A 24,774-nucleotide genomic window follows, 5' to 3' on the forward strand; every position below is an offset into this window, starting at 1 on the left:
GGAGAAGGGCCCTTAATAGATCCACGTCATTTTTAAAGTTAGTTGAGAAACTGAATTCGGCTGCACTTAATGACGCGGATCTATTCAAGGGTCCTTCTTTAGCCCTTGCATCTATCATTCCTCCTCTTATAATATCTCATTGAAAAATAGTGCATAAATGAATTTACTGTGCATCATTCTGGCCCGCCCTAGGATATGGAAAATAATATTTCCTGGAAAAAAAAAATTCTAAAATCTACTAGGTTTGCAATTTTCTTTGGAATTAGGAAAATTTTCGATTTTATAAAAAAAATTTCCATGGAAAATGACTTTTTGCGTCAATCATAACAGACAATTCTAACCATTTGATACTTGAATGAAGGGATCTGAGGTGGGGCCTGCATGAAAGAGAAACTTCCTATATTATCTGTTTCGATTATATTTTTATACATCTGGTTAGATCATGTTTAAGACTTAACAAGGGGTTTCCGGACAATTTGACAAAATTTAGGGTTATTTTCGTAATTAAATCCAATTTTTGTTACAGCCTTGAATCTTCCTTCCTTTGCTTACCTTCTCTTTTTTCTTCATCTCCAAAATTCTTTGCCGGGAATAATCAGAAAAACCACATTCTCCCTGCGCTGAAAAACCGTACCAACGTCTCTACGAAATCCCCTTCGATCTTACATTAATTACCGTTCCGCCACTCTCTCCTCTGCACTTTCCTTCCTCTTCATAGCGTTCTAGGGTTTCATCATCTACACATTCGGTCACAGATGAAGAGTAATGATTGGTGATATGAAATTTGATGAATCCTCTCTAACTGGATATCTCGTGAAGAACCTCGAACCTCTGTAAGTGATTATCGATTCTCTAATTCATCTTTTAATTAAGCGTTTCTTAATCCTTTTTAGGCTCTTTCAATCATTGAAAACCTAGTTATTTGGAGAAATTTTTCTGTATCTAGGGTTTTATAGAGTCCGCACTTTCATTTGTGTAAGCATTTGCTTAATCACTACTTGTTTTTGTTAACTTTATTGGGTGGCTCTTGTAATTAGTATCATAGAGGATTAACACCTTGTCAGTGTTGAATTTATTGTCGTTTCTGTTTTGCAATTGATGAACTGAATTTTGGTTTTGAAAAGTTGAACTACGATGGTGCGTTTTGATGTTGGAAGATTGGAATTGGACTTGAAATTCGACGGCAGAGATGGACCGAATGTAGCATTAGGTATAGGATACTTATATATTGGCACTACCATGTCTGTTGATTGCACTGACTGAGCTTGTCTTTTCTGTTCTAATTGGCTTCTCAGAGATTTTTGGGAATTGTAGCAGCCTTTTAAAGTTGTTTAAATAATAAAAGACAAGATGAGTTTGTGCAATTATTAAAACACAGTAGTGCCAATATCAGTACTATGTATATTTTCTGTTTTCTTTTCGGATTCCAAGGATGAGCCAGCCGATCCTAACATCATTTATGAGAGTATGCTGACGCTATATCGATGTCGATATATAGCGTGTGCAAGCCTTATTAGTATGAAACATTTGTAATGTTTAGTTCTTTGATATGTACTTATATTAAGGGAACAAAAGCATGGGCATACCAAAGTACTTAAGCTCACCTGAAGGGGCACACCATCATCTATTCAGAATAATGCTGTCAAGACATCTTCCTAGGTCAAAGAATCAGCAACATTATTAGGCTCTCTCAAGGCTTGAAAGAATTATCCAAGAACTCCACCAAAACACATTGAAGATGGCTTATAGCCTCAAATGATAAGGCCCTCTGTCTCGGCGCTCATAATCATGTCAGTCTAGTAGCTCTCCGCAATGGTAGACGACCTTGCAAAAGAAGGCTTTTTCATTGATATGCTTATTAGTTCCAAGGTTTTATGTTTCGGTATGCGTTTTGATCATGATGGAAAGAGAAACATGTCGTTCCAGATCGTTATCCTGTAAAAGTATGGAAACGTTGGGAAACATATGCAAATGGTGAACATTTAGGCGTTGAGCCAATGGCTCAATTGGTAAAGACTATGTTCTTCAAGCCTGAGGTCGGAGGTTCAATTCTAGCTTACCTACCAAAAAACACGATGGACATTTAAGATGAAGCTTCAGGAAGTGTTAGAATGAGCTAAAATACACACTCCAAAATGATCACTAAAGAAAAACCACTGATAATGGTTTAACCAGTGTTTAAAAACTCGTTGACTCGGGTCGGAACTCGGCCGAGTCGACTCGGAATGGTGGTGGCCGCATCAAGGAGTCACAGACTCGGCCGAGTCTGAGTCATGTTGAACGAGGATGATTCAGGAAAAAGAAAAAAAACAAGATTTCATGTGCAGAGAGTTGATTCAGAAAAAAAAAAGAAAAAAACAAGGGCAACTATAAAATCTTACCTATACATTTTGGTAGGGAGTTGATTCACATTCATCCGGAGAAAAGCCCTACTTGATTTCTTGCACAAACGCCTTTCACCGTCGCTTAGCAAAAATTTGTTTTCTCCGCCTGGTTTCGTTGGTTGTTTTCACATTGAAAAGAAGAGGTTTCAAAGAAGAAAAGACTGTTTCACTTTTTCTCTTTCCTAGTGCTTAAAGATGCAAGAGATACGAGCCGTTGGATCATGCCATACGATCATGTCCTGTGTGGGACTCAAAAGTTGAAAAAATATAGGCGATAATTGAATTTTTAAAGGGAAATGATATATTCAGCCCTTTTTTACTTGGGAATTTGGGATAGCCTGAATAGCTATAAATATATTAAATGGGGATGTCCCAAGTAAACAAAAGGGGAGGGATATCTCATGCCTTATTTTCATTATGTCCTGGCACACGCTACTGCTGGATAGCTATAAAGGCAGGCTGAGCTGTCATGGCTACATGTGCTTTCACTAATCAACAAAGAAGAGAAGTGACATATTTGACCTTTTATTTCATTTTTTTTTATGAAATCTGTGGAAGCGTCTTTGAGAAGTACGCCACAGCTGTTTCATCATGCCTCTTTAACGTTCATTTAAATCTTTGGCAAGTGATATACTTGTCACATTTTTTTAACTTGGGACAACCCCTTGTAGTTTATTTATGACTACTCTTTTGCACTAGAGGGGGCTGTCTCCGGTAAAAAGGAGGCATAATATATCATTTTTCTGAATCTATTACTAATCTGCTAGGTAATTTTGCAAAAAGTTATTTAGTGGGACACTTTTGCAATAGAGACCAGCCACCTGGTTGCATATTTTGTCTTATTCATTTAATGAATATGAGGTTATTGTTCTTTTAATACTTATTACTTTTTATCTCATTTCTATATTTTTTATATTTATTTTATTTATTTATTTTTTAAAAAAAGTTTACAACTCATATGACTTTGCCGCGTCAGCCGCATTATTGGCCGCGTCCGCGCCGAGTCGACAAGGATTTTCTTTGGCCGCGTTCCGCGTCATAACCGCATTTTTAAACACTGGGTTTAACAATATCGAAAACTAGTGACATGTGGTGTGTCACATGTCTGATAATTCAGTACATACCAATTTCATATATAATTCATATAAATTTTTATACATAATACATACATTACATTTCACATGCAATTCATATAAATATAATTATGCAACACATACAGATACAGTATGTGCATACAAATATAGTATAGCACTAATATACTTACGGTTTTGGTTTTCGTATGTGTTTTGTTTTTGATGTGTTTCACTAGGGATGGAAACAGAAAAATTTCGGTCATCATGATTAGTTTAGACCACTGCCCCATCATCTGATTGTCTTTGCATTTTCTATCTGCTGTATTTCTAGTGGTGAGAGGGTGAGCCTTGGCGCAACGGTAAGGTTGCTCCATTGTGACCCGGTGGTTCGAGTCACGGAAACAGCCTCTCTGCAAAGCAGCGGTAAGGCTGCGTACATCTAGCCCTCCCCAGACCCCGCAATGGTGGGAGCCTCGTGCACTGGGCCACCCTTATTTTGTATTTCTAGTGGTGATGAGGTTGCCTTGACCCCAGGTTCCCTTTGGTTTATTAATATTTATCTTCTTCAAAAAATAAAAACAGTGCCCCTTCTCTACTTTTTAAGAATCCTAAAGCTAGTCGTACTTGAGAATTCCAATTTGATCTTCTTCTATCTCACTGTCAAAATTGGTTTATCGCTTGTGCTATGACCATAATTGGGCTGCCATGCATCTTCTAGAGGCTCCTGCCCCCCTGCCTCACCCCACACACAAGCCCAAAAGCACCTAGTGAGCTCAGATTTTGACTAGGAAACCAACTCTATTTGGTTGAACAGGAGAAAAGAGCAGGTAGCGCATAATCTGAATGATTAAGCAATGAAATCCTCCTTTGTCGACACCTAAGGACAGATGGCATTTCTTCTGAGGGGAGAGTCTTTCTTTTCTTTTTCTTTTCATTTTTCTCAATTACAAGGTCCCAGAGTCTTTTCTTTTTCTTTTTTTCCTTTTTCTCAATTACAAGGTCCCAAAGACTCTTATCGGGTCTATTGATACACAGAGGCAAGCCCAGATAAGAGTTAGGGATATTAGCAGCTCTGCAACTGAGAATTTTTGTTATACTTGTCACCTCCTCAATGCTCATATGAATACTCATTACCATGGATTTAGAGAAGTTGATCTTCCGGACAGAAACAACCACGTAACAGCGCATGACAACCTTCAAAATTTTCACTTTCCCTCGTTCAGGACTATTAGAACTTAGGGTTTCATCAATGTACTTCAGGTGTGGAATTTTCTCTTCAGCCAAACCAATATTGAGTGCATCAATCATGCCTCTGACCCGAGCCCTTTTCAACATCCTACTAAGGGCTTCTGTGAAGATAATGGAAAGGAAAGTAGATGTAATATCACCCTGAAAAAGAACTCTGGAAGTCTCAAGAAAATCTCAGGATGATCCATTGAGCAGAACAAACACAAGCCGGCCAAAGACACCAATTAATCCATCCCCTCCACCTAACCCCAAAGCCCCTCTTTCCCATGAGGTAATCATGACATCTCCATTCCGCTTTATCAAAAGTTTTTTTCATGCCAATTTTACGAAGAACACCTCTTCTATATTAGTAGGGTGGTAGAAATCAACGCACTCATTAGCTAACAAAGCCTCATGCAAAATCTGTCTGCCATGAATAAAGGCACTCTGAGACTTGGAAATGATCTTCCCAGAGAGTCTCTAAGCCTATCATTGAGAAGTGTGTATAAGCTGATAGGCTGAAAGTCATAGCCTCTTTGCCCGTCCTTTGAGATAAGCAAACTGATGGCTGGACCTGTACCCCTATCAAGCCTACGCCCTATGTGGAACTCATTGAAAACCGCCAATAAATCTTTTTAATGTGGTCTCAACTAAAAGAAATCTAAGCAAAAGCTGTCCAGTCTCAGGGCTTTATCTCCCTTTAGAAGGGAACAACCCGTCTTCACCTCTTCTTCCTCAAAAGGGCGTTCTAGATAGTCTATCTCTAGGATCTAAATGTCCAAACTCGACCTCCATTAGGTTGGGAAGGGCTCGGTCCTCCGAAATGTATATGTGCTCATAAAACGATTCAACTTCTGAGGATAAGGTAGCGAGATCCTCCACCCGCTCCACATTGTTTAATAGAGAATTGATCCCATTGCTATGTCTCCTAGAACTGGCAATACTGTGGAAGTATTCCAGTGTTTTTATTTCGCCATTTAATTCTGGGTCTATGTTTCCACTTCAATTCATCCTGTAAAATAAGCCTATTATATTTATCTTGAAGCTGAGCCTTCTCCATCTTATCCTAACCGTCAGTGAATTAATCTCATTCATGCTATCCAACTGTTTAATCATTCCCAAAATGTTCTCAATTTCACAAGAAGAAGATATTGCAATTACTAGCCCCCGACATCTAGATCGCGGCGAAGTAAGGGCCATGATAAAGTGCCAAGGGAGCGAAAGACCCTTGTTCAAGACATTGCATTGATCAGATGAATTTCTTATATTTGCAACTGTAGTGGGAGTTCGAAAGATAGCTATGTTTATATATAATCATGGATGGCTGTTGCAATTGACGAGAAACTAGTTTATTGGAGTCAAAGATTTGTTTCGTCCTGCTTGGAGGAGGTTTGCCAATAACATTTTTGCCATAAAAAATCTTTCACCTATAAGAATCTCTCCAACTAATGTTTGTTTTTGATGATTATGTTGCTAGTAAGTGTCATGCATGAGCTTAGAGAGGAGTTGTTTGGACATTGCTGAGTAATTCTTTCTGGTCCATTTGTAAAAATGATTTTGAAATCAGTGAACCTTTAGATAGAGTGCTCTGCCTAGTGGATCATCAAGACATGCTTTTTCTGGGTATTAATATGATGCCATGGATAAGGACAAGGAAGTGAATGGGAAAGGTTGAACTGTAGGAAGTCTAATGATGAGCCCATTTGTACAGTGATCGATACAAAATGGGATGAGCAACTTCATAGATCCCTTCATGCAACCAGTTACTTAATCCGACATTAATTGTCACTACCAGACCCATCATCCTAGAGAACATTGATATCTTAGAGGATTGGGTAGTAGAGGATGTTATCCTCAGTAATGATGACATAAGTTTGCAATTTATTGAACAACCAAGTGCTATTGCTATGGGTGACATAGAGTATGTGGACATCGATGCTGAGGCTCAAGATGGTGGTGTTGTTGGAGCTACTGGTGGTGGAGATGATGATGAATACCAGTGAGAGTGGACAGAGGAGGGCTATAAATGAGAGATTTGAGAACATTTGAAAACATTCTAAGACTTGAACTTATTTATGTTTTGTATTATTATTATATTTGGCATTTGATTATTTATGTTTAGATTATGTAACTACGTCATAGTTTATGGTTGTGAAGTAAATGGTGAATTGATTTGGCTCATTAAAAGTCTATTTCATGGCAGTTATATTTGGTAGATAAGTATAAAATGTTTGTCTACTTGTTACATTGTTGTAGTTGTTTCCTAAATTCTTCTAAATATTTTCATTTTTTTTTTCAAAATTTTGTAACTAATTTTCAGTCATGGGTAGAACACCGGAGATTCCAACCTAGGAGAAGAACAGAATGACCAATGAAATAGAAGTGGCAACTTATGGAGGGAGGAACAAAATTAAACATTTGTTGAGTGGAAATTAGCCTGCAAATTGAGAGAAGCGGACTCGTCGAAACCGGAGGGGAGGGGGGACCTTGGAATTCGATTTATAGGAATAAATACTTCTAGGTAAATGGATATGGCCATTTCAAAAAAAGGTAAATGGATATGGAGGTTTGGGGAGGAGTGGGAGGCATTTGGAGGAAGATACCTATGGGAAATATGGAGTTTTGTGCTCGGGAGCATGGCGGGCAATGTGTCAGGTTATGTTGTTGGAAATGGGGGTGGGATAAGATTTTGAATTGATATATGGTCCTGTAATAGTCATTTTTGTCATGATTCTCTGACATTTTTACGTTTTTTTTGTGTGTTTAAGGGGTGGAGGAGAAAATATCTGCATGTCATGACAGTTTTTTTTTTTGGGTAGTGATAAATCAACCCCTATATATCTTAAATTGACCCCCATATGTGCAGAGAGAGAGGGAGGGAGGGAGGGAGGGAGGGAGGGAGGGAGGGGTCTATTTATCACTGCCTTTTCTTTTCTTGGGGGGGATGCATATTTCACAATCTTCATTGTTGTGGTTCATGTGGTTGGTTTTGTACTTTTGTTTAATTTCTGTACCCATATGTTTCTAAGAATAATCTGATGCTAGTTGTTTGCTATTTGCAGGACAGAGGCTGACCCTGTTATTCTTGCCAAGTATGTGGCAGCACTGTTAAAAAAGGACAAACCTACTAAAGAATTACAAAAACTCTGCACTGAGAATTTGGTCGACTTTCTTGGTCATGGTAAGTTCCATCATGCATAAGTGCATGTTTTTATTACTGCATTGCTTTTAAGCATTTTGACCTTGTCAATGTGCTGTTCTGTAACTAATTGCTCTTGTTTGGTGGAAGTTCTTATTTTTAGCCTGCTTAGCCGGTGCACTTGCCTTATCCTGAGGAGAACGGCTGTTTACTTTAGATGTGTTATTTTCTGTTTCAAGTTTTGCTTCTGACTATTAACTAGTTGGAGATGGAACATTCAGGCAGTTCCAGTTATGTTTCTTATTAATTTTGGTAATTGGTATAGTTTTCCCAAGGCTGATGGCATAGATTTATGTGCTATTTATTGTGTGGCCTACTTGGGCTTAACTTCTGGTCTTCATTTTTCTTTTTGGTTGGAAATTAGGTTGCTGTGAACAACTTTATATTTTGATATTGAATGATGGATGACCATTTCTCTTGTGTACATGTCCCATGCTATTAAATCTAGATGAAGTCTGAGTTTAATTGCTTGTATTTTGCCAAAGACCTTGCTTTGCATTTATTGACCTCTGAGAGATTCATCAAAACACGTACTGGGAGAATTTTGCTCTCATGTCCCCATTAAGTGCCGTAAGTCTGATTTATAAAACAACTTCTATTCATGCATTTAACTAAGTGTTTGTCTAAGATTCTCCCAGGTGGATAGTATTTAGGAAAGATTACAACTCTAGACACCATTCAAGTGCCTCTCTCTCACCAGTAATAAAATATCATGTCTATACTAGATCTGAGTACGATAATGTGCATTTTTAACTATTTTTTGGAACTATTTTTCGCCTTTTCCGCTCTATGAGAAGAATATTTTTCTAGTGTCATTCTTTTATGACTAATAACATAACATATTCCAAAGCATACTTACCAGGGTGGGGAACGAATTCGGGAAACAAAATATGAAACGGAAACGGGAAACGCATGAAAAAAAAAAATACACGGGAAATGAGAAACGAGAAACAATAGAAAATCGTACGAGAAACGTCTTAGGAAATGAGGAGTTTTTTCCAAAATGATTTTCGTAAGTTCCACACATGTTTCCTAAACGTTTCATATGCATTTTCTACGAGTGTTGCATCCGTTTATCACGCGTTTACATATTATTACATAAGTTTTCCATATGTTTCCCATGTGTTTCAGAAACATTTCTCCAATTTTTTATCATATTTTGGAAACGTTTCCGAAACGTGTTTCCCTCATTTTAGGGGAAACGAGTTTCCCAACCGCGAGAAACGTGTTTTAGGGGAAACAGGTTTCCCACCCGCCTAAGGAGTTTCCGACAACTATGTTCCAAAGAAACAGTCCTGATTTTTTAGGTCTATTTTTGGAGCGACTTTTCCTCACTCCAAAAGATAAAGATCGATTCCTCGGGTGCTCTTTTACATTTTCCCCTCTCTAACCTCCTCATGTTTTCCCCTCTCCAACCTCTTCCCTGCTCCAACCCACTGCCACCACTTAATCGCTATTTCCACCCTATTTGTAGGGCTAATGCCCCACCCACTCACCCCGCCGAAACCGCACGACAGTGTAGAAGCGGTTCTGGTTCGCCACCTCCAAACCTCTTTTTTTATCTTCTTTTAAGTTTGAATAAAGAAAAATATGGCAGGTTTTGTCAGGCACGTGAGAGAGAGAGAGAGAGAGAGAGAGAGAGAGAGAGAGAGAGAGAGGGGGGGGGAAGAAGGGTACATGATTTTTTGGGAAGATGGTAAAAGAATATAATTGTATAATAAAAAAGGGGGAAGATGTGACTTTTCTTGGTAGCAGATTAGGGTTAGGTGGAGGGAGAGAAAAGAGGAAAGAGAATAGAAAGGGTGTTTTTGGGAAATGATAACTACTTTCTATAGTTCCTGGAAGGAGATTCGATTGAGTTGCTGTAGCAAGAAGCGTCCTCACCCCAGGTGAGATCCTCGTCTTAGGGTTTGACAAAATGCATTTATTTGAATATCTAAACAACGGCTAAAATAAAATAAAATGGAAATTTCCTCATCTCCACAACATTACGTCACTTTAGATGATTTTTTTATAATAATCACCTGATTAATATTACCACATTTTCCATCTTCGCCAACCTCTCTCAACTTGAAGAAATTAACCTAAAAAAAATCCCATATTAGAGGTTGAATTTGATTATACTCGACGAGCGCTCCATCTTCCCAGTTAAATATTTTATGCTTGAACCTATTTTCAAAAACTATTTCTAAACTATTTTATTTTGAAAATATCTAAGATCTTACAATCTAAGTGAGGCATGTGTAATGTGGAATGGATCTAGCAAGCCATGTTCCACTTTTTATAATAATAATGGTTATAAATAGTGAATTAATAAAAAAAAATGGTATTGAATTTTATGTAAAAAGTAATTAAAAAGACTAAAAAATTATTTAGATACTTGGCAAAATTCATTTGTATATTTGAAGCAGTTGATTATTTTTAATACACTGAGTCTTCAAACAAAATGAAAGATTGCATAAAAAGTTTTTTTTTTATATCTCTAACATCCGTCAACCTTCATTCATGTTTTTATTTCTTGTATTTTGCATTGATTATTTTGTGGATTGAGGAAACTACGCATCTTGGACCTCTCGTATAACACAATCGGTGGCAGAATTCCTTCATCTCTTGGCAAAATGCATTCCCTTACATTTTAATCTCGGGGTCAATCAAATAAAAGGGAAAGTCTCTCATCTCCACATCCTTACTACACTAAAGAGGATTTCTCTTTCAAAGGTATTTTCACATTTTCCACGTTTGCCAACCTCTCCCATCTTCTTGCCTTTCAAATAATACACACTTAGAGGTTGAATTTGAATGACTGACATGGGCTCTATCTTTTCAGTTATGTGATTTACGCTTGAATAATTATAAAGTCAACAAGCATAGTGGGGTGAAATTTCTTGTTTCTTGGCCACTCAATATAAGTTATTCAATTTAGACTTGCCACAAAGCAATCTTTTTGGTAACATTTTCTCCTTGTTGATCTATAATGTTTCTAGTTTCAAAGCCATTCATTTGAGCTGTAACTCATTGGAGGGTTTGTTTCCTCGATCTTCAAAGTACAACACATCATCGGCTCGTTTTCATGGCATCTCAAAATAAAATTCATGGGATACTTCCCATGAATATGGATGCACATCTACCCCGATTAGGGTATCTTAACATGTCTGGAAATTCTTTGTAAGTCTATTTTTTTTGGGGCGGGGCATGCCCTATTAATTAGTAGGGCATGAGGGACAAAAGAGATATGCTTTCTATCAGTCACAAGTAGATATTGCCCCCTTCCCCCGATGCTCCCACGACCAGCTTACCGAGGAATAGAAATGGAGGATGGATTGATGTTGACTATACTAGACCTGTCTGGTAATAACTTTTGGGGAGAAATACCACATGTATTACTAGTAAATAACACTAGCTTGAAATATTTAGACTTGTCAAACAACATATTGGAAGGGAATCTATTGCCAGGAAACTCACATGGACTTATCTAATATCAGCTTTTTAATATTGCTAGATGTTAGCAAGAATATTTTGTCTAGCACTATCCCATCTCTGCTGCCCACCCTTAGAAATCTTGCATCACTTCTTCTAAGCATGAACCAAATTTTCAGTCATATATAGTCGTGTTAGATGCACAATCTTTAGATCTTTCAAATAACAATCTTTCTGGTATTATTCTTTCTTGCCTCAATCAAATTTCTGCATGGACATGAGAGTATATCGTTAACATCCCTAAGGATGCATTTATCGGTATTGACAGAAATACTTCTTATCGTACACTTCGAAAAAGACAATACCAAACAAGCATATAAAGATCCTTGAATTTAGGTATTCATCAATGATTTCACAAATAAGATGATGGTTGAAAGATACTCCAGGTACACCATTCAATACAATAGTCCATGGTTTTGAAGCACTATTTCCGCCGGCTCTCCTTGAAGTAAAGAACAACGATAGAGCCCCAACATCCCAAAATATATGAAAAAGCCACCCAACCTTAGAAAATTATTGGGCTATCAATAATTCTCGGTTTATCATCATCAACACCTTTTTTATGGTCAATGGGTTGAGGTAGGATATCGGTTGAGCAATTTTTTAGCAGTAGTCCATAAAGACTTGAATCGGCCTTGTAACTACTCAGACTGAACGTGGTGAATGATTCTTGAAATCTGGTAACCTGCCAAAGAGATTGTTGAATGCAACTCTGAAATTGCTGAGGCGATCGAGCTGAGTCAATTGAGGAGGAATATTCTCAGTCAACCTATTGTTAGAGATCCAAACTCGCAATATTGTCCATGTTTTGAAAGGATTCGGGAATACAACCCGTTATGTGGTTTTGGGATAAGTTCAACGAGTGAAGCACCTTCAAGTATCCAATCTCCAGTGGAATTTTTCATACCAATTGGTTCATAAACAAATCAATTCTTTTCATTGAGGAAAGTGGAATACCTTCTTAATTATAGACTATACCCTTCGTGGTGAACTCAGTTTTGATTCATATGGGTGTGCGATGAGAAATATTTCTGTCAATACTGATAAATACATCCCGAGGGATGTTACAATATGCTCTTCCGTTCATGCAGAAATTTTGTTAAGGAAGAGGGAATAATACCAGAAATATTGTTATTTGAAAGATCCAACAAATATAGATTTTGCATTTGACAAAACTCTATGGGAATTTGATTGAAAAATTTGTTCATGCTCAAAAGAAGTGATGCAAGATTTCTAAAGATAGGCAACAAAGATGGGATAGTGACAGACAAAAAGATCTTGCTAGCAACTAACTTTATTAAAGAGATGATATTAGATAGTCCATGTGAGTTTCTTGGCAATATACCCCTTCTAATCTGTTGTTTGACAAGCCCAAGGTAGTGTTATTTACTAGCAACGCATGTGGTATTTCTCCCCAAAAGTTATTGTTAGACACATCTAGTATGGTCAACAATGGTTTTAAATTTCGTCCGAAATCCAAAATTTCGGACCGAAATTTCAGATTTCGGTCAAGACCGAAACCGAAACATTCCGAAATCAAAATTGGCGAAATGTACGAAATTTCGTCAATTTCAGCAAAATTTGGAAAAAAATATTAATTTTTTATTCCCTTTGGGATTTCGGCTGAAATTTCAGTTTCGGCTACGAATGAAATTTATGCCGAAACCGAAATTTCAAACCATGTGGTCAACATCGATCCATTTTTTAAAGAGATGTCACCATATAAGCATTTCCAGACATGCTAAAATATAATTGAAGTAGATGTATGTCCATACTGGTGGGAAGTATCCCATGAATTTTATTTATTTTTTGAGATGTCAAGAACTCGAGTTGATGGTGTATTGTACTGTGAAGATCGAGGAAACAATCCCTCCAATTAGTTGCAGCTCAAATGAATGGCTTTGAGACTAGACATATTATCAATTAGGAGGGAATGTTACCAGAAAGATTGCTTTGTAACAAGTCTAAATTGAATAACTCACATTGAGTGTCCAAGAAACTAGAAATTTCACCCCCACTATGCTTGTTAACTTTGCAATTATTCAAGCGTAAATCATGTAACTGGAAAGTGGAGCCGGCATCGGGTATTGAAATTCAATCTAAGAGTGGATTGTTTGAAAGGCAAATTAGTTGAAGATGGGAGATGTTGGTGAACATGGAAAATGTGAAAATATCTTTCAGGTGATTATTTGAAAGAGGAGGAATGCTAACATCAAGCGGCTGTTTAGCCGCTTGAAGGTAGTCGGGTTGCTATTGGATATTAAGGCGCTAATGTGACACTCTTTTCGAATTAAAGTCCAACTGCTTTAACCATGGTTAAAAAGAATCGCCAAAATAGTCGGCTTTCCCTCTTTGTAAAGTTGCACATATCCAATAAGAAAACAGCCCTTTACTACCAATAGGTTTATTTCATCCCTAAAATCCAGCCATTTACTGCCAATAGGCTTATTTCATCCCTAAAATCCAGCCATCCCTAAAATCCAGCCATTTCTGCCAATAGGAAGTAAGGGCTCTCTCTCTCAATATATAGTGCACGCTAAGCACTCGATGTACTTTGATCCATATATAACAATTAAAAAACGAGTTCCAAAACACTAGTATGGCCCACATAATTGGATGATCTAAATCATTGATTTAGGCGGTGCTCCAAAAGTCCTGCATAAGATGATCTTAGCCCTAATATAAAATTGACATCATATCAGAGGGTTAGGATCATCCTATGGAGAATATTTTTTTGGGGAAAGACATCTATATTGGGGACCGACATATGAATGCCTTAGATCGTCTAAGTATGTGGGCTCATTAACTTTGGCCACCATATTAAAAAAATCAAATCTTTAGTACAAAACTGTCCAATTTGCGGCTCAAAATAGGTTATCGTTAAATTATGGTATTGTAAATAAATTGAATCCAAGGCATTGTTCGGATTGTAAGAAATCTTAAGAAAAATAGGGGTGCAACTTGGGTCGGGTCAGGTTGAGCTTTTGCTAAAAAATGAATTGGAATCAACCCAAACCCGACCTAATTTTAAGGTAAAAGCTCAACCCGAATTCCAAAAAATCAACCTGAGATGCACACCCCTAAAGAAAAACATTTTTGATGGAAAAGTTTCTCTTGGCAAAAATTTCTTTTGTAATGTTTAGAGGGATATCATCATAAATTGAAGATCCCATTAATTAAACATTGTACAGTGTTGGTTCAAGTTATCATTTTTTGGTGTCTTAAAAATGTCGGAAATTTTAGAAATATTTTTCCTTAGCAAAATTTTCCATGAAATCCTACAATCTAAACAGGGCCAAGGGAATGCTATTTTTATCCAATTTTTGGATTGTATGTGAGATCGAAAGGGTTGATCTCGTTGAACATCAAGAGGTGACTCTTGTGAACTTGTCCCATCCGGAATGGACATCCCATGCATAAGGTAAAGGTCTACAAAATCAATGGTTGGATTTTAGGGAGAGCCCTTACTTCCTATTGGCAGTAAATGGCTGGATTTTAGGGATGAAATAAAGATCGTGAACACCCTTGTTCCTATTGGTAGTAAATGACTGTTTTCTTATTGGATATGTACAACTGTACAAAGAGAGAAAGCCGACTATTTTGGCGATTCTTTTTAACCATAGTTGGACTTTAATTTGAAAAGAGTGCCACGTTAGCGCCTTGATATCCAATAGCTACCCGACTACCTTCAAGCGGCTAAATAGCCGCTTGATGCTAGCATTCCTCTTGAAAGAGAGATCCCCTCAAGTGTGGTAAGGTTGTGGAGATGAGAGACGTTCCCTTTTATTTGATTAACCTAGAGATTAAGATTGTAAGGGAATTCATTTTGCCAAGACATGGAGGAATTATGCCACCGATTGTGTTATACGAGAGGTCCATGATGTTTCGTTTCCTCAATCTACAAAATAATCCTGCAAAATACAAGAAACAGAAGCTTGAATGAAGCTTGAAGCACAGGGAGATTTTTTTTTTTTGAAACTTTTTGTGCAATGTTCTATTTTGTTTGAAGGCCCAGTGTATTAAAAATAATCAACTGCTTCAAATATGCAAATAAATCTTGCCAAGTATCCAAATACTCGATTTGATCATAAATTTTTTAACCTTTTTAATTATTTTTTGCATAAAATTCTGTACCATTTTTTAATTTATTCACTATTTATTACTATTATTATTATAAAAAGTAGAGCATAGCTTGCTAGATCCATTCCACATCACACCTTCCTCACTTGGATTGTGAGATCTTAGATATTTTCAAAATAAAATAGTTTAGAAAATAGTTTTTGAAAATAGGTTGAAGAATAAAATACTTAAATGGGAAGATGGAGGAGCTCGCGCCGAGTATAATCAAATTCAACCTCTAATAGGGGATTTTTTTTGAGGTTAATTTCTTCAAGTTGGGAGAGGTTGGCAAATATGGAAAATGTCGTAATATTAATCAAATGATTATTATTATATAAAAAATCTTCTAAAGTGATGTAATGTACTAGAGATGAGGAAAGTTCCATTTTATTTTATTTTAGCCGAGGTTTAGATATTCAAGGGAATGCATTTTGTCAAAACATGACGGAATTCTACTGCCAAGTGTGTCATACGAGAGGTTCAAGTAGCTTAATTTCCTTAATCCATAAAATAAGCCTACAAAATAGAAGCGTGTGTGAAGCCTAACATGGATGTATCTTGTGAAACCTTCTTGTGAAGTGTTCCGTTTTATTTGAAGATTCAGTGTATTAAAAATAATCTACTGCTTCAAATATAAAAATGAATTTTACGTAGTGTCTAAATACTTGAATTAAATTATAAAATTGTTAATTTTTTAATTACATTTTGCATAAAATTTACTACCAATTATTTTTAATTTACTATTCTTTACCATTATTATTCTAAGAAGTGGTGGACTTGCTAGATCCTTAATTTCCATATTACACCTGCATGAGATGGGCCTTTTCGGGTCCTATTGAGGAGGACTCTCATGAGGCAAACGTTGTAGCCCTTCACCTTAACATTAAATCTATGTGAATAAAACTTGTAAAACTATAAATCTCTGAAACTTGTAATTCTAATCCACATCGAAGTCTTCTTTACTACTTGTAATCCTTACCTACATTAACCCTTCCTCCCTAATCTACTATAACCCTACTCCTTTTATATACTTCTTCGCTTCCAATGGGCCTTATTATATGTTTCATGTTAACATTAAATGAAGCTTCCCACAAGTTTTGTCTTTACTTTCTTTAGAGCTTTTCGCTTTCCGTATTTTCTCTTTTCTACGCCCCCTCCCCCCAATACCGCTTCCGCTTCACATATCACTTCTCTCACTTGCTTCTCAGTATGACAATTGTGGATCGGACCTTATTAGTTAACCTTATCACATATGTGATAGAGGAGATTTGTTATTTGATTGAGGGTCATGACATTGTGGTTCGTCAGCTATGACAATTGTCCAATTGTGAAGCAGATCGGCTAGCTCTTTCCTGAATTGACAGAGACTAGTTTATGACTTTCGATTTTCTTCCTTCTTGAGTATTGTTTCTGTTTACTTTCATTGCTTCTTTTTGTTTTGCTTTGGTTAGTTGTTGTCTTTCTTTGCTTTAGAGACTCTTGCTAAAACTCCATCCTAGGACCTCCAAAGATAACATATAAAATCATCATAAGTTTAGACAAATTAAAATGAATAGCTCCTTAAAATTTCCAGCTGTACAAGCCTATGATTCCTTGTTGTCATTAACATCAGATCATGATGAAGTCATGATTTGGGCATATTTTACCCCCATCCCCCCATGTTCTTTACTCTTTTTTTTTTTGCCGCCTTGTTGCTGAGGTATTGTAAGAGTTGTTGGGACTTGTCGACCTACTTGATTTGCATCATTACTAAGACTACACATGCAGTTTTTTTTTTCTATTTTTTTTAAATAGTGCAATTTGTCAATACCACATTTCTCAAGACTACATTTAACTCTATTAATATTGTAGTAACTTGGATTTTTAGTTATTGCCATATCTAGATATTCTAGGTTCTATATGCAGAATACTAAGTTGTCTATTGAATGCCCACTGTGCCCAGATATGTTGATTTCTACAAACTTTTTAAAAAATTATAAATGCATATGTTAAATTTATAAGATTTGTTTGAATGGCAAAGGATTAATGATATTAATAAAAATAGAAAAACCCCGTGACCAAGATTGTCAAAACCGGGCGGATACAAAGGTATACAAAACATATTTAAAAAAAGGAGACAAAGAAACCCACTAAATGATATACAGAACATATTAAAAAAACTAAGGCCTCACAGGGGAAGAAAATCAAGAACTTCCAATCCTGCCCTCGCAACTCTTGTCCTGGAAAGACGATCAGCCTCCACATTCGCCGATCTCTTAACATGCTGAAAGATCACTTGGAAGCCCGCCACTCTATCATGAATCTCATCAATCATATTTGCCAATCTCCATGGAAAAGGGTGGCTACCATCCATCCACCTGATTACATTCAACAAATCACTCTCCACGATTAGGCTTCTAAGGATGGACGGGTCTGATATCCTAATACCCTGGAGAAGCATCCTCAACTCTGCCTCATTAGAATCCAAAACCCAATGGGGCCAGAAAAAAGCCATCTCGTTTTACCCAACTCGTCCGGAAGAATTTTTTAATGTTATTACAAATAGTTGCTTTTGTGCACCCACTGTTTTCTATTTATTAAGAATTGTTACTTCTGGCTCTTGCTCATGAATTTGCTCTTGCATTGCACCTGCTTTGAGCTAATTAACGTGTAACTGAAATCTCTTACTTTTTGGGGTATTCCTTTTTTTTAATAGCAATTTTTGGGGTATTCCTTTCTCCTCCGGTAACTCCATTATTAAACTTTTCTTGTACTTTATGTATTCTCTTTGTACTCTATTACCTTGACCGAAAAAATCCATTACTTCAATATTAAGAAGGTGTCACTACCTGCTAATTGCTAAAGAGATTTTATTTTAACTAAAGATATTCTTTTTTTGCTTTATTACCTTGATCAACAAAAATCCATTAATTCAGTATTAAAGAAGGTATCAGTGTATCACTACCTGCTAAATGCCAACGATATCTTATTTTAATGGAATTAATTGAACTGATTATTTAAATGCTATCTTTTTTATATTTCCTTGAAAACAAAGGAATAATATGAAATGCCAAAAGTTGATTTCAATAAAATATGCTTCAAGTTATGCAACTCTTTGAAGCCCATGTTCTTTTTCAATATCTCATTTGTTTCTGGTATTATTCTTTGAGTAAATTAGACACCTTAGCTTCTCTTTTTCCATGTTGGGTACACTAGGCCATTAAGCTCATTTTCTTGTTGTATCGCATAGTTTAATTATCTTCTCTATCATGATATCATGGACTTGAATATAATCAAATCATCACGTGAAAACTCTAGCACACCTTTTTCCTTTACCTTTTTCTTTTTAATAAAAATAACAAATAATTTTGACAGGTAACCTAATATTAATCAATGAAACAGTAAAAATAATTACAAATTACACTAAGGGCAGAGATTGCCTCATATGTAATCGTAAACAAAAGTTTTTCCCCGGGAGGATGTGATTACAGAATGGTGTTTATTTTGGTGGGATAATGTTGTCAATTGTCATTGCTATGTTGTACCTTTTCTCTCTTCATTGCGTTCACCGTTTGTACGTCTGCTTGTGTTTGTAGATACAAAGCCCTTCATAACAAAGTTATTTCAGGCCCTAGAAGACGGTTCTATTATAGAATCTCCCGACGGTTTTGATACAACCAAACATATTGAACCATCTCTGGCTCTCGCCACTTTAAATCCCGTGGAACACAAAAGTTTGTCTCCAAAGCCACAGAAGCTTTCATCTTCATCAAGTGATCCTGAAGAGAAAGAGGTCACTGACGACGACGATGATGATCGCAACCATAAGCATCGGAGACGGGAGACCCAGTCACTTTCTTCTGATAAAGATGCTCCACAGCAAGTATGGAGGAGGTCAAACAGAAAGAGGGATAAACCTTTTGAAAATGGTCTGTCGTTCCTAGGAAGTGATCCTCAATCTAGTGAAATTCGAAAACAATATAATCCTTTGGAGAGTGCAAAATTTGAGGCATTTCCCCGCACTATGGTGGATGTAGGTCAGAGTACAAGGGTGCCCCAGACATTTCACAGTGATACTGGTCCTCGTCTTGATTTGTCCACATCGCTAGGCCGTTTTCCAGTAGGTAGAGGAAGAGGAAGGAGTAGTGGGCCCTGGAATCAACATGATTCAAGATTCAGTTCTGTTGACCCCTTTGATTTTGCATCACAAATGGCTTCACAGGGACCTACACATCCTAATCTCTTTGCTGGAATGGGGTTGCCTAATGCTGCAAGTACACGAAGTTCATCTTGGGGTGCATTTGGGTTGATTCATGGGATGCCTAATGGGGGTCTGGATCCACTTCACTCGCTTGGTTTGCAAAGAACACTTCGGCCACCAATTAATCCGTCTCTTAATATCGGCATGCCCCGTCAACACTGCAGAGACTTTGAGGAGCGTGGGTTTTGTTTGAGAGGGGATATGTGCCCTATGGAGCATGGTGTAAATCGAATTGTTGTTGATGATGTCCAGGTATGTTTTCTTCTCAATTCCTTTGATGATATCATGGGTATATCTTTCATCAACCAAAGACTGCCCCTGATTTAATGAATACCAGTAGTTAGTGTTAGTTTTGAGCATCAACACAAATTATGATACCTTTCCATTATCAGTTTTTTATTTTTTATTTCGATTACTAATAGTTGATTTTGCAAATGACAGAGCCTTTCACAGTTCAATCTTCCAGTTTCAATTCCAAGTGCACGGCTACTGGGAATGCAAGGTGGGACCGGACCTTTACCTCCAGTTGCTGCTGCTCCAGGTCCGTTGATGAACAGCAAAGGTTTACATAGTAAAAGTACCAAACCCGGAGTGGCTGATAGTGGGTTAGGCTTAAATGGAGTGTTGTCCGGTTCTGTTGCTGCCGGTGAATCTGAGTTGTATGATCCCGATCAGCCTTTGTGGAACAATGACCAACCCGAAACATCGGGTGCACTTGTAAGGCTTCCTTTGTCCAAGGTCAATGACACCGAAGCCTCATGGGACGCCGACCCTTCTGATAGTCACAGTTCCAGGTTAGGTGATGGCAATGATGGTGAGCTCCAAGGTAAAAGCATTGGGGCTGCTGTGGGTTCGCATAGCACTTCATCTGTTTGGGGACGGATTGGGAATTCCGGGAATAGATTAGAAATGACAGTTCCTTTAAGCACCAAGGGTAATCTTGGAAATGAAAAGAAGCAAGATCAGGAGGAGCTATTAACCAATGTTCGTGGTACTGGTCTGAAAGCTATGAATTTTCCAACTACCCCAAGGTTTCGTGCGGATTCGGCACGTAATGTTGGGAGGGTTCAGAAAGCTTTACGCACTCTCTTTGTTAATGGTATTCCCCTGAAAAACAACAAGAGGGAGGCCCTTCTTTCGCATTTCCAAAAATTTGGGGAAGTTATCGACATTTATATTCCACTGAATAGCGAAAGAGCTTTTGTCCAGTTCTCTAAAAGAGAAGAGGCGGAGGCAGCTCTTAAAGCACCGGATGCTGTTATGGGAAACCGCTTTATCAAGCTATGGTGGGCTAATCGGGATAGCATACCCGATGAAAACGAAAGCAGTGGGAATGCTTTATCTGTAACTTCCCGAGGTGTGATGGCTGCCTCTATTCCGTCACAGCCATCTGTAGAAAGAGGAAAAGAAAATCTCCCATCCATAGCCCCCAAGGCAAGCACCACAGGTGCATCTGATGTTCCTATTCTTGCCACTGTCCCTCCAAAAGGTACAGTGGAAAATGGTCCCAAAGCCATTCTTCCTGTGCAAAAGAAGATGGAGAGTTTGGAGCTTTTGAAGGAGAAACTCCGCATAAAGCAGGAAATGCTGGACCAGAAACGTAATGACTTCCGCCGCCAGCTGGATAAACTTGAGAAACATGTAAGACCCATTTATCATTTCTTTTTTATCTATCACGTATGGGGAGTCAAAATGTTGTACTTCACTTCCGGTTAATCTAAAACCATGTATTTCCATGGCTATTATCTGGAAGGGAAATGATATCAGCACAACCATATTTTGATATTCTCACAAACCATCTTGTCTTTTAGTATTTACAGAGCTGTCAAAAGGTTATTACATTTCCCAAAAAGCTCTCACGAGCCAATTAAAGAAGAAAAGACAGCTGGGTTTGTGCAAATATCAAAATACGGTTGTGCTGATATCATTTCCCTATCTGGAAATGGCTAGTGTATTGATCTCAGAGATTGGTATCATATCCAAATGTTCAAAGCTTCGTTCTCAGTCAATAACTCCATCCAGGAAAATCTGGGTTGACTAGGGCTAAAACAAGTTGACTCACCCGAGTCAATGAATTGGCCCTATGAGTTTTAAACATTGATCGGTACATTTACAGCAACAATGAGATACGCTTTATTCATTAACATTTATCTATAAAAAATACTTATGAGCAAAATAAATTGCCAAAAAGTACCAGCGAGAAGTTGGACATGTGATCAGTTTGGAAAAATTACTTGGTTAAAGTTTAGACACTTCAAATCAATCAATAACATGATAAATGAGAGTCAAGGTTTTTGTGCAGGGAAATCTAAAATGTGGGCTCTGTGCAGGCTATTACAGTGAAAGGTGAAGTATCCTCAGAGCAATCTTTTAAAAGACTCAAGGTGGAGACGGAAACAGATGTTGCCAAAGCTGCTAGTCTGAGGCCCACATCGCCTATGACCGCGGGGCCACGACCTGAAACTGAGAAGATGCTGGATAAGAACAGCTCTGGAGAGAAAATTGTTTCACCCAGTCAAAAAACAAGTTCGACACTGCCACAACAGTCACCTAGGAGTTTGAAACAGCCAACTCGCCTGCCACCACCAATAGGGAGTCCCTTCCCGGTGAATAGGTTCAAACTGGATAATCGTCCTACAACATTTCGAATTCTTCCGCCTTTGCCACCTGACTTTGCGAATGTATGCCATTCCTACTCTTTCTCTTTTTATATATTTTTATTTATGCATATCTTTATATATTTGATGGAAATAGAAGTATTCAAATCTTAGTATGTATAAATTGATTTCCTCCATGTTACAGTTGCAAGATAAATATCTGTTGAACTCTAAATATTTCCGTCACGTGACATTAATAACTCAGAGATTCAAGATTACCAGGATTTTTTTTTATACCACAGAAGGTTTACTGTTGTTTATTTTTGTTGATTAAATATCAATTATTATTATTACTTGTTCTAAGGATTGGGGAGTGGTCCTGTTTCTTTTATTGTATCATCTTCTTTCATTAAAATACTGGTAGGGGTCTGCCTAACCCCAGCTTACCTATAAAAATATATATATATCAATTATTACTGATCTAGAGTCTCTCCTACAAAAAGATAGCTTGTTTTTAGACCTAGTCTAGCAATCCTCACCTAGTAGTCGTTTGTTATGATGTTAGGTGTCTTTTTTATACCATGATAGTTGCTTTGGAGTAAGTTCTCTTTCATTCTCTTTCATTTTTCTCCCCTTATAAATTATGTAGCAGTTATTCCCAAAAACTCTGGTGCTCAGTTCTGTTTTTTCCTTGTAAAAAATTTCTTAGGTTTTCCTTTTTGAGTTCATTCTCTTTTCCTCTCTTAGAGTTGGGCCAATTGAATGTGTTCCACTTTCATACTATTCTTCAACTTGTGTCTTCATGGTCTTTCCAGGTTGCTGTTTTGAAAGAGCATTTTTCATCTTTCGGTGATCTATCTACAGTTGAGCTCGAAGATGCGGATATCAGTAGTGAGAGTGCAGACCTGAAGGCATCTCAAAATTGTTCTGCTCGTATGACTTTCAGAACACGACGTTCGGCTGAAAGGGCATTTCTAAGCGGTAAATGCTGGCAAAGCCATAATTTACAGTTTGCATGGCTGTCAACCTCCAGTAGTACTACCACTGACCATGGTGGCAGAGAAAATTCTCCAAGACTCACGCCCAAGGGGCCTCCAGATGCAGAAATTCTGGCCGAAACTGTGACAGTGGAGTCTTCTTCATCAAATACTGGAACATCAACATGCGGGGCCATCTCTCAAACAAGTGCCACCACTGAAAACAGAGAATCCGAGAATTTAGAAGGTGTAAATGTTGGTTCCGAGTGCTTGACAAAGGAACCAGTAGAAGCCTGCCTATCAGGTTCCCCTACCATGTCATCATGCGAGGAACAGACACCTAAAGCAGCTGTTATGAACATTTAGGATGGGATGAATGTTTTCTTCGCACAGTAAGGTGAGCTGATTTCCTTTCTCTAATTATGCTTAAAGTAGCTGAATTGATACAAGAAAATATTACATTATTCCTATGATTTGCCTGACACTTCGAATTTATTGCCGACTCATGTGTCCTGCTGTGTCGGACACGACACGCCTGTCTACACGTGTCGACACTCCTTTGGACACTTTTACTTGTTTTGCTAGAAGTGTATGACTTAATGTGGGTGTGTGGACATGTTTTTGTACCGTGTCAAGTGTGACATGCTGTTTTTTTATTGAATATTGTGTTTACCTCATTTAGACAACTCGTATCCATGTCGAAACTGGAAACACGAATCCATATCCACAAATCATGATTACGTATACTTTCTATTTTAGCCGTGTCCACGTTTCTAAAGTTTAGGGGTTTGTTGTGTCCGACACTCCGTGTCTGTGTCCACAAATCATAATTATTCAAGTAGTGAAGGTACTAGAAGATACAACATTGTTTTGACATTTTTTGGGAGCTTACAAATGTTGGTTGTGTTTTTCTTTGTGATGGTGAAAAGGGCCATTGTTGATAGAGAAAAAAAAAATTCCTTTTAGAGATTAACAATCTGTGGAGTTGTTTGGAGTATGGAACAAATGGATCAAAAGAATCTTCGAGCATTGTGTCTCCTTGGAAAGTGATTTGGGGAGAGGTAGACCAAAATATATATTTAAAAACTCTTGTTAGGAAAGAGTATTTAGGGTCTTTCAACTGAATATCTGATCTGGAATGACATTTCTCTTGGGAACTTTGGACAACACTTCATGATTCGTACTTGCAACAATCTGGGGTTCGTATCATCCAACGCAGGATGGCATCCAATGCAGGAGGATGCTCCAAAACTATGTAGGGCAGACTATCCATTTTAAAGTTTCTCAACAAATGCAAAAGTTTGTTCGACCAATTTGCAATTACTCAAGCTCTTAGATGAGAAGGTCCACCATACACACTAGGCGGGAGTTGATTACATCATATTTAGCACCTTGATCTTGATGCCAACACTCCCCATGTATACAATATACTGAATTGCATGTGCTTCTCTTTCAACATGATGATCTCATGTCTGCCACTA

The 24,774-nt window shown here is 37.6% G+C and overlaps 1 protein-coding gene across 4 annotated transcripts in view; it reads left to right on the forward strand.

The window, feature by feature from the left end:
- Positions 1-470: 470 nt before the first annotated feature.
- Positions 471-24,774, forward strand: part of LOC143854090 (zinc finger CCCH domain-containing protein 27-like) — a 31,263-nt gene continuing 6,959 nt past the window's right edge. For 3 of the 4 annotated variants that reach the window (XR_013237365.1, XR_013237364.1, XM_077363845.1), the window contains exons 1-6: positions 471-833; positions 7,747-7,865; positions 19,055-19,971; positions 20,161-21,360; positions 22,050-22,400; positions 23,132-23,690. Coding sequence is in view for 2 of the 4 variants with exons in the window: in XM_077363845.1 (XP_077219960.1) it covers positions 766-833; positions 7,747-7,865; positions 19,055-19,971; positions 20,161-21,360; positions 22,050-22,400; positions 23,132-23,659 (3,183 nt within the window). In the remaining 2 variants the exon portion in view is untranslated. Of the gene's footprint in view, positions 834-7,746; positions 7,866-19,054; positions 19,972-20,160; positions 21,361-22,049; positions 22,401-23,131; positions 23,691-24,774 lie in introns of those variants that run through there. The other variant, XM_077363846.1, reaches the window with a different exon arrangement.

This window comes from Tasmannia lanceolata, unplaced genomic scaffold (genome assembly GCF_043159265.1).
Source record: "Tasmannia lanceolata isolate RefF3 unplaced genomic scaffold, GAP_Taslan_0.1 ptg000020l, whole genome shotgun sequence".
Lineage (NCBI taxonomy): Eukaryota > Viridiplantae > Streptophyta > Magnoliopsida > Canellales > Winteraceae > Tasmannia > Tasmannia lanceolata.